This window comes from Bidens hawaiensis, unplaced genomic scaffold, assembly GCF_021521415.1.
Source record: "Bidens hawaiensis isolate Kalapana, Puna unplaced genomic scaffold, B.hawaiensis_p1.1 tig00009774_1, whole genome shotgun sequence".
Taxonomy (NCBI): Eukaryota; Viridiplantae; Streptophyta; class Magnoliopsida; order Asterales; family Asteraceae; genus Bidens; species Bidens hawaiensis.
The window spans coordinates 52,858-64,368 of NW_027491730.1; the positions used below are offsets into that span (position 1 = coordinate 52,858).

General features: G+C 36.3%; 1 protein-coding gene across 1 annotated transcript; it reads right to left on the reverse strand.

Annotated features, from left to right (window-relative positions):
* Positions 1 to 6,342: 6,342 nt before the first annotated feature.
* Positions 6,343 to 8,824, reverse strand: LOC143533484 (superoxide dismutase [Cu-Zn], chloroplastic-like). The gene is made up of 8 exons (XM_077028254.1): positions 8,539 to 8,824; positions 7,956 to 8,017; positions 7,820 to 7,859; positions 7,649 to 7,744; positions 7,530 to 7,561; positions 6,842 to 6,917; positions 6,652 to 6,705; positions 6,343 to 6,505 (listed from the first exon to the last, which is right to left on the reverse strand). The coding sequence occupies exons 1-8, from the start codon at positions 8,822 to 8,824 to the stop codon at positions 6,480 to 6,482; spliced, it is 672 nt and encodes a 223-aa protein (XP_076884369.1). The 3' UTR covers positions 6,343 to 6,479.
* Between the last annotated feature and the right edge of the window lie 2,687 nt (positions 8,825 to 11,511).

Consider the following 11,511-nt stretch of genomic DNA (forward strand, 5'->3'; position numbering starts at 1 on the left):
CATGGGCTAAGCCATTGGAACCCCTATGCTTTAGAGGGCTTCGCCCCCTGAAACCTTCTTCGAGGTTTCTAGGTGCTAATAATCATATTCCTCTTAAACAATCTTTTAAGAAAATAGTAACCTCTAAAAATCTTATTAAGATGTAAATCAAAGTGTGGCTTAGAATTGGCCATGTAAAGTTTTGTGTCATTATGGCATTTCTTTAAAGGGTTTTTCAATAGCCAAAATGATTGATTAGTACTTATGGTTGAATGTTGATGCAATAATTATGAATCTTTAGGGACACTTTATATGCAAATGTACTCAAAGTGCACCATCTTAAGAGAAAAGCATTGCCGAAAATAAGGTATAGTGTAAGCCACCTTTAAAATCCTTCATAGTTCATATGTCAAAAAGGATGTGTTTTCCTCTTCATGGTGCTCCACTTAAAGGGTAACTTTAGGTGTATGAATGCATTTGTGAGCGGTTTACAAGAGAAATTTTGAGAATCCATTCTTTAAGAACAATCTTTTATAAAAGGGATTAGTCAATCTCCAAATAAATATATATATATATATATATATATATATATATAAAAGACAATTAAAGGAATCTAAAATTTAATACGCATTTATAAATATATGGTCGAGTTAACGTAAAAAAATATTATTTGTTAACATTGAAACATACAAACGCCGTAGACTAAAACTAATATGTCATAAAAAAAACTTACATTCGACTTTTAATATCCCTTGGGGTTGACTTACAACAATGAGATGGACAAAAACTACTTTGACCGTTTTTTTCATATATGCATGCAGAAAGTACACAATTAAATAGAAAAGAATTAGTGACCTTCAGAAAAGCAGAAACATTTGAAGATTTTTAAATAAAAAGTTTGAAGGTTGCAAAAAGTTTCATTAAAGATTTAAGATAGAAAGTTAGTTTCAAATCTTCTTTTATATATAATTGAATACTAGACGGGTACCCGCGCGATGCAGCGGGGGTTTGAACGCGGACCCTATTAATCACGTAACAATTATGAGTGTTCATGGTTCGATTTAAAACCTTAAAACAGTTTAAACCGGTCATTGGTTTAGTTTCATGGCTGAAATTTTTTCTTTCAGTCGGTATTTTTACTTCCTTTATCAAATAACTATCATATTTTGACTTAGTTGGAATTGATGATACGGTTATGTTAATAATCATTTTAAACAAATTTTATTATCAAAGCTTAAACTGTTAAACCAAACCAAAACCATGACGTTAATAACAGTTTGACTTTCAATTTTCAATGGTTTAGTTTTGGTTATGGATGACAAAAGATGGGTACTAATGGTTGGGCTCACAAGTGATGTTCGGGTATTGTGTATATATATTAGTGTATTAATTATGTAGTTTTATTGAGTATATTGTTAGAACTTTGGTACTTCATACGTGTTTTTGTATTTCAGGTCATTGATCGTTAAAGATGCTAAATGAGAGACTTGTACGAGCGTGGAATGATATCTCGGGAAGACCGAAGCATGATTTGAGGTTTTGGGAAGTGTTACAAGGATTCGGGAAGAGTATGGATGAAAAATCATAAGCCGATGCTAAAACTGAACAAGATAGGCTGACAAAACGCGACCAAGAAGTAAAACGGGCATATCCTGGGCTAGAAAATGAGTTACGGGAGCCATAATATATGAATTTTGGGTTTCTCGACGAGAGGACTCTGAATATGAGGTTTTCTTAGGTCGCGGTACGCGATGATATGGTGATATAGCCATCGCGTACCGCAACGGGTGTGCAGACGGGAAATTTTGAGTTTATAACTTCTTTTTCATCAAAAAAAAAACCCTAACTCCGTTTTTACGAACCAAAGTCGATTCTAGCAGCTCCAAGAGGCGATTTCCACCATCATAGCTTGTGCCAAGACCCTCCGCATGATTCATATCAACCGTATCGAAGATTTGATGATGTCTAAGCTCGGCTAATCTCCTAGAATCGCACCCGGGATGTATAGTTTGTAATCTTTACAGTTTTTCTCATGTGACTATGAATATTATTGTATTATTATTGATGATTGATATATGATTATTGATGTTTGGTATTTCTGTGTGTTCGGTCGGTTTAGGTTTACGTTGGTCTGAACGATCTGTTACCAGTTGCTAGATAATTAGTCATATAACTGTTTGGTTAGATTGAATACGATAAAACGTACAATTACCCTTAACTGAGTCACACTGGCAAGGACTGTTTGATAACCAGTGCCGTGTGTAAAGTAATTGTTGGCGTCTAAGGTTTTGTCTGGTTGATCAGTTTTCAGTTAATCGTTAAAAATAAATCTGTTAGGTTGCATGAGATACTGTTCGGTTGCTTACTTGAATTCCCGGGTGTGGTTTGCTTTGTTAACTGCTTAATATTCGTTTACTTGTTCGTTGCTTAGTTCTCTTAATTCAAACAATTGCTTGTGTGATCAGCACTAAAATTCAGTTACTTCATAATTAGAAATCTGTTACACGAATACATTAACCACATACTCCTTGTGATACGATACCCTACTTGCTCTAACTATTTAGAATAATTAGGTTTTTGATTGACTCAAACGACGGTCATCAAAATGGCGCCGTTGCCGGGGAGTTAGTGCGCTTTTTGTTTTTCGTGTTACTTGATTTTCGTGTTTAATTTAATTTTCAGTTTTTAGTTTAAATTTTATTTTACCTTATTTTATTTGTATTTTTTTTTTTCATTTTACGCGGGTTGTGTTAGTTGTGAAGATTACAGGTTTATGTGCACCCGCCATTCGGGCCGACAGTCTCCGTTAATTTACGAGCCCGAAATTGAGAGGTTAGCTCGGCAGAACTGAATACAAAACAGAAACTCAGAAATGGAAGACCAAAACCAGAACCAGAACCAGAACCAGAACCAGAACAACCAAAATCAAGACCCACTTCCATATAATAACCAGTTTCAACCAGAAAACATGCCTCCACCACCAATTTTCAATAACCAGAACGAGCAAAACAACCAAAACGCCCAAAACAACTCAGCTCGTGCCTCCAGAACCCGAAACCAAAATCGAAACCGAAACCGAAACCTCAACTTTGACCAAGCCGGACCATCCACACCAAACAATAACCCCAACCGCCGAGTTCGGATAAATATTGATAATGTTCAACCGAGTGTTCCGACTGAAGACGAGGATGAGGGGGAAGATAATAATAGAAACGAAGGTTTTCGGGCAGATGATGATGAGATAGATCGATGGGTTAGAAGAATCGGGCGGTTGAGCCCGAGAACGAGGTTGGTGAACCAGAGATTGAGGGTGATAATAGTTATGAAGATGAGGTGGAGGAGCCGGTTAATCGAAAACGGGCTGAACCCGTTAACATAAACGGAAGGGATCGAGAAAGGGTGAATCGGGCGAAACGGCCCAAAAGAGTTCGTGGTATTCCGGTTAACCGGGGCGGTATGGGAAACCCCGGGGGGGCAGAGGAGAAATTACATAGCCCCGGCTCACGGTGTTAACAGTCGGTTCAGACCGGCTATCTCAGACGGAGCATCCCCGTTGGTTCCACAGGAACGAGTGCAGGGACAGCAAGCTTTCAAGTCCCGGCCATCCTACATCAACGTCGTTCCTCACTTCAACGGGATGGCTTCGGAAGACCCGTATTCACACTTAACTGATTTTTCGGCTATTTGCGGGTCTATTGGTGACGGTACGTTTGATCAAGATGAAGTCCGGTTGCGGTTATTCCAATTTTCCCTAAAAGACAAAGCGAAACTTTGGTTTAACTCGCTACTGATGCACAGTATCAGAAATTGGGCCGAGATGCAACAAGTTTTTCTAAACGAGTTTTATTCACAGTCGAAGACTACCGAGGCTCGTTCTGACATTCGTCACTTCTCACAGCTACCTGGTGAGTTATTTCACGAAGCCTTTACCAGGTATAAAGACATGATCAGGAAATGCCCACATCACCGGATCGAACTGTGGGAACTGGTAAAGTGCTTTGTTGATTGGCTGACATACGAGGACCGAAAGCATCTTAAGGCCTTGTGTAATGGTCTGTTGCTGAATTAGCCTGAGGAAGATGATTGAGATTTTTTGGAATTTATGTGTGAAGATTCTAAGGCAGTAGCAGCAGCTGAAAGACGAAGACGTGGTAATTCCTCCAGGTTAGTTAAATCAGTCACGAGTGAATCTGAAAGAATTTCTGAGTTAGAACGTGAACTAGCTGGGTATAGAAATGGTAAGAAGAAAGAAGTCGGGAAAGTTGGTGTTAAATTCCCGGTTTGTGAAGATTGTGGTGAACTCGGGCATAAGGCAGAAAATTGCCCCGAGTATTGTGATAATGAGGAGAATGACATCGAGGAAGTTAATTACACTCACGGGGATTCCAAAGGCCAAGGGTTCAATTCGAACACATATCATTCACCTTTTTTATGTTATGCACGATGATCACATATAACTTCTCTTATCTTGCTAAGGATTACCACTCTTAACTTTTCTTTTTATCTTGGTAGAGATCACATATTTACTTCTCCCCTAATCTTAGTAGAGATCATCATTTAGAACTTCTCTCCCGTTAAGGTGAAGATAGCATTATAACTTTTTCCTAATTTTGGCCGCGGTCGTCGTTCTTTTGTTCAACCGAGATAGCAATAACCTTTACAACTTTTTAGTAAACTTTATATCCTCATAATAGAGTAAGTACTCGAATGATGTCACAATGTGTCCTAACTTACCATGTAATTGGTGTAAGTGACTCCATGAATAGTGTATTTTGATTGTATTGTCCAAAAGAAGTTTCGGTAAGGAGTGTTAACAAATGAGTGGACCAAAAACATGATCAAAAGTATCCATCACCACTAATCACACCCAAACCAAACCTACCTTTATTCACACCCAACCCTCTGCCTAACCAAACCACCACTCTTCTATCCTCCACCAACTCTAAGCCACACTCCACACTAATGAGTCAACTCACTTGCCCAATTGTCTAGTTAATTAGATACCTCATGGAAATAGTCTTTATGTAAATATTGTAGACAAATGTGACAACTTTGACTTATTTAGTTATGACATTCTTTACTCATTGATTTATCAAATTTATTGATTTATCAAATTTATTGATTTATCAACAAGTGAGATATGTTAACTAGAAAAACAAAACAAAACAAAAAATGAAATAAATCAAGTAGGTTGAAAGTCACCTAAATAGTATTTTTATGTATAATCATAGAACCATTTGATATTAATAAGTCAAATCATACTCAAATTAGGTAACTACATCTACTAGGATTTGAAAAGAGGGATGTCACATTCCACTTAACCTTTGGTTTAATATAATTCATGTCGGTCCGATATGCACCTAAATCACATTACTCATGAAATTATATTATTACTATGACTATTGTCATATTTGACACTAATTTAATAAAATATAAACCATTAAAAAAAATTTTGTTTTGGATCAACCAGGCCAACTCTAGATCGGACCCTAAACTTAGGGCCCAAACAGGTTTTGCACAATACCACAGCCGTCCATTTTTCACCCCTGTTTGTTAAGCCACAGGCTCGAAGCTCGGGCTTGTGGCTCGCTCGAGAAAAGCTCGAATAAAACTAGCTAAAAAAACTTGATTTAAAACATCCAGAGCTGACTTGGCTCATTTTTGTAACCGAGCCAAAATTGACCTAGGCTCGGCTCGATCATGGCTCGACTTGTTGGCTTGATCTTAATCTTGTTTAACTTCAAAACCGAGCTAGAATCTTAGTTGAGTTGCCCCATTTAATTTAGAGCCCAAGCTAGAAACCACCCTGGCTCGACTCAGGCTCGACTCGTGAACAGACCTACTCATGTATCGTGAATCAATTTTTGAGTTTGCGTATCTATCCCGTTAAATTATTGGGTCGACAAGATTAACCCACTTGACAAAAAATGCAGACCTGCTAACCCGTTTAACCCATTTAACAACCCGTCAACCCGATTATCACATTTACAACTTGATTATTATATGACACGTTAGATGAACTAATTAAACAGCCCAAGTTACAAAATTTTAGTTGTGCGTGGATAGGATTGATAATGGTATTTGAGGCACGAATAAACATATGAATTGTGTTCAAGTTAACAATTCAAACACCAGCCCAAAAACCATCAACCTGCCATGATTAACACCACTACTGACTACATCCATTGATTTACTTTTTGGTTTCCATGATCATTGTTGTATGTGACTATGAATCCCAGCATATAATCATGAAGTTTTAACAAGGCAAATATTTGTAATAGTACAAATAAAAGTGGTTCAGTAATATGACCATTAAATCTTAAGTTATTCAAAGAACAAGAGGCGGTTCAGCATAATTTTCACCAAGTGTTTTCACATAAGCCTCATTTATTATTTGGCTAAATACAATGTGCAAATATTTCATCTTACAATTACATAAAGTGCAAACCATTAACCTCTATGCGAAAACTGAGACAAATCAAACAAGGTTCACCACAACATTATATCGGAGTCAACCCGACCACACCTGCATATTTTAAAGGGCCCAAAAGATCTGTGTTTAGAATAAATTATAACAAAGTGAATAATAAAAGAACTCTTTTTTGCCTTTATGTCAAGTTAACATGTGCACAAACTAATACGGAGTATTTATTAAATAATTAATTATCATACCACAAGCGAGTCGTCCGCCTGCATTTCCAGTGGAGAGGCTAAGTTCGTGACCACCTAAAATTGAACCGAGACAAAGGATCAGAAAGAAAAAAGTGAAACAATATGACATCCATGTACTAGGTACTTCTTAAATTGTTAAATTTCTAACTGATACATTTATTACTTATATATATATATACACACACACTACCTTTTCCAAGGTCGTCAGCAAGCTCATGGACCACAAAGGCTCTCCCAACCACGGCATTAGGCCCGCTTAATGGTATCTGCAAGCCCTCATTAATCAGATATCAACTAGAAAAACAACAAATTACACCAAACAGCATCATAAAACATAGAGATGGCAAAACGTGTCGCGTTTAACAAAACTAATGAACTCGAACTCAAACACGAGACATTTAACTAAACATGCAGCTTTCTTAAAGCTTGACATGGACATGTTTAATAAGCAGGTTACACGACTTGCTTAGCACGATTAAATGTAACCAGTTCAGTATCACAAATGACACGACACAACATGTTTAGCACGATAATTGGCATGCGTCACTAAACATGGTTAACAAATAATATGACACAATTACCATGATACAATAAAATTACTATAAATTACAGACAATAGTAAATTTTAATTATATATACTAACTAAAAGAACTGCATCATACTGATAAATGTGTTAAATGTATCATGTCAACCTATTAGTTTAGCACGATAAGTTAAAACATACGAGTCATAAACAGGTTAAGTGGACTGAACCCATTAGCAATTAACATGCCTGCCCGTTTATGACCCGAGCCCGACTCTAATCATGTCATTTAAAGAATCATGTCATAAAGTGTCAGCTATGAAACAGATAAGCAAACAAAACTATACACTCAAACCTGTTTATCAACAATGGTAGCCTCAGCCACACCTGCAACATATTTTGCACAAAAACAATGAGAAAACTAGTCATTTGAAAGCCCAAAAACAATTTAAAAAAGCATTTGTAGTGAAATACCATCGGCATTGGCAATTATGTTTCCCAGGTCGCCCGCATGGCGGATTTCATCTTCAGGGGCACCATGAGCAAGCCCATTCGGATTAAAATGAGGTCCTGATATCAATCAACATCACCATTAAAACTAAATATTCCCCCATTTGTAACACTATCTAAAATAAGAAATCAAACCTGTTGATATGCACCCATTTGTAGTATCACCAAACTCGTGCTATAATTAATAAAAACACAAAACCATTAACACCAAAACAAGCAATAAAAAGTTACAAACACATAATCATTACAGTAAGATCAGATTAATACTTACTAGGTGAAATCCATGGGGTCCTGGAGTCAATCCAGTTATTTTCACATTCACAGTAGTTGGACCTATAAAGTCAATTACAACAACAATTCACAATTATTATCATATTCAAACCCTGAGGCCTAATCCAGAAAATATTTCAATCCAGCTAAGAAGCTGTTTGGCAGCCTCTTATAGTTATTGGTCATTAATACGCTCTACTTGCCTACTTGTTGTGTGCGCATATAACATATATACGTGTAGGCCCTCAAAGGAGGGCAAAAGTAAAAATGCACTAACTTTGACATTATTTTACTTCATGAAATGATGAAAATAACATTAAAAGTGGCAGAAGGTTAATCACGCATCATGTGGTGGCGTTGATAGCCAAAAGACAAGGGCGCATACATCAATCGGCCGGTCCAAGGCTTGATACAAAACCACTATCGAGCTGAAGGTCTCACCGGAAGCACCTCTTAATGAGGCTACCACTTAAACTATTTGAACTATTAAGGGGTAGCCTCTTAAAATAACACCTAAGTTTTAGGTTCAAGTCAAATCAAATAATTGAAACTATTAATAATTAAATACTAAATTAAAACAATACCGTCGTCTTCTTGAGTTAGGGTTACAACGCCTTCGACAGTGGAGGTGCCCTTGAGGACGGCGACGGCTTTTTTGGTGGCGGCGACGATGGTGAGGGGTTTAGGTGCGGCGGCAGAGAGAGTTAAGGAATGGCGGTTGATGGTGGTTTTGAGGGATACGCCGTGGAAGGAAGAGAGTGGGAGTGAGACTGTGGTGGTGTTAGGGTTTGAGATTGGGAAGATGAGTGAGTTGGTGGCGGCTGTAGAAGATGAGAATAAGATTGAGTGAGCCGCCATTGCTGCTTGCATTCAGTGGTGGGTGAGTGGTGATAGAGAGAATAAAATGATAATGTTTGTAAAGATTAGAAGATGGTGTCTTCTGGTTATTTTATTGTTGGATGTATTTGTATGTATCATGAGTGATGACTGATGACACTTGTCTTTGGAGTTTGGATATTGGATCTTGGGCTTAAGAATACAGGCCCAAAACTCAGTTGAGATACTGTTTAATATAACCACATTTTTCAATAACAGACCGGACCGGATCGGCCGGAAACCGTTTATTCAACGGGTTGGGCTTACACTAAATAGGGTACCCGCCAAGGCGAAATGGGCGTTAGTAGTTTGACTGTGAAAAAGGCATCTCGTGTTATGGTATTGATGGGTTGTCTCTCATGTATGTGAGATCAACGCGTACTCTTTTTGCTCCATTCTAAGTTATTTAGGGGAAGTTGATTATGTTTTTGATAATGGTCTTTGGGGGTTGATTGACGGTATCATGGTTTGTGGAGGTGTTTTTTTTTGAAGATTTTCTATGGAAGCTGGCATTTTATAGACACATTTTGAGGGTTTGGGTTTATGTTCAACTATAGATGTATCTACATATCCTTTTGTGGTCGCGAGGGCACAGTCTTGGAATTTCTAGGAGAACATTCTTCGTGGTTGTGGTATTGATGGGTTTGACTCTGATTATGGGCGTGCGTGCGATTGATCACTTATAGATGGCCCTTACCGATTTCTTTCAAGTAGTTTCTCTAATAAGAACCCCCCCGCCCCTGCGTTAATAATAATGAAACTCAACATGCTTTGGTGAGTATCTTTGGTTGGGCAATATTTTCACTATTGCAGGGACGAAAGTCATGCCTTAGTTAATAATAATGAAACCCAACATGCTTTGGTGAGTATCTTTGGTTGGGCAATATTTTCACTATTGCAGGGACGAAAGTCATGCCTTAGTGATCCGACATTTCCGAGTGGAAGGGTCGTCGCTCAGCCTGGAGGTTTGGCTAGAAGCAGGCAAGCAGCCACCCTTGAAGGAGTGCATAATAGCTCGATGATCGAGAGTTCTTATGCCGAAGATGAATGAGAGCGATCTGCCGAAGTTGTGGATGTAAAAGTACATCGGTAGCCGGTAGGGGAGCGTTCTGTATTAGAGTGAAGCACCTGTGCGAGCAGTAGTGGACGAAGCAGAAGTGAGAATGTCGGCTTGACTCGGAGACATGTCTACAAACCTTAGTATAGGATTCATTTACTACTTTACACGTTCTTACTTTGATTAGAAATGATAAGAAGAAATTGGGTTTCATTCTAAGGATAATAATAAAAACATCAAATGACTAATTTCAAACTTTTAGCTAACAAATATTCAATATAAATCTAATTATTAATATTCGAATCATCAATCAATACATGAATCGAACAGCCAGGAATCATGTCGTTCAAGTATAACCTAAGACAAAAAAAAACATACCTTAAAAATAACCGAGGTTGTTCGGACTCTCGGATGGGCCGAAAAGAGGATGCCTCGTTCATGTATCATTCACAAGAAATGCTATGAATTTTCAATAGTTGTAGTACTAGTTATTGTAGTACAATAGTACAAGGACAATACTACAAGATAAATTTGTACATTCTTTTAAAAATATATATAACAAAATAATATATTACGTATAGTTGAGTATAGTTTTCATCATTATAACTTGGTCATTTTAACTATTTCAGTTCAAAATGTTGTAACTTGTTATGTTCAACTCTATGAGTCATTATGGTTTCATTTTTCTTAACTATTTTCGTCAATAACACTCTGTTAGTCCCTTTTTTCCAATGAATTTTCATGAAATAACTAAATATACAATGTTTGTTAAATTATTTTAAACTTAATTAGTTAAAATAACTCAAGTTAGTTTGTTGTTTCATTCTTACAGTTTGGTCATTTTTAACTAGTTCAGTTTAAAGAATTTAATAACATTATTTTGATCATTTCAGAAAAAATCTAACAGAATTAGTCTTGTGTATGAAAAGGGGTAAAAAAAATTGAAACAATAGTAGCTCAAGGGGAAGGTTTCAAATTTGAATTGAACTTAATTAAAATGATCAAACCACGTGAATGAAAACTAAACTAACTTTGCAAAATATATAAAGAAATTATTATCAAACTTTTATATAGTTTTATGAAATGAAATTGTTAATTTATAACGATAACTGTTATATTGATGTTCAAATGAATTATATTGACGGGACACCATGCCATTTCTTATGGACTTTTATAAATCCACTAGTTTTATCCCCGTATTACAGGGATGTTTTATATTAGTTGTTCTAATATTTATTTATTTTTTGAATTTTTATTTTTTTATTGTATAAAAGTTAATAATATACTTATGATTTGGTGATAAATTATTTCACAAATAAATGAGATGTTATAACCCGATTTAAAAGCTATATGGTTTTGATAAGACCCAATACCCGTTTATTTCTTTTACTATAAACTTGGTTTTTTAATTATAAACAATATTTATGAAAGTTAATAATATACTTATGGTTTGATAAGACCCAAGCCCCGTTTATTTTTTTTACTATAAAATTGGTTTTTTAATTTAAATAATATATATATATATATTAAAATAAATAAGATATTAATTTTTAGTATATCCTATTTTATAGGTTTTTTACGTTAATAATTTGGTGAGAATAATTTTTAATTTAATGAGATGTTA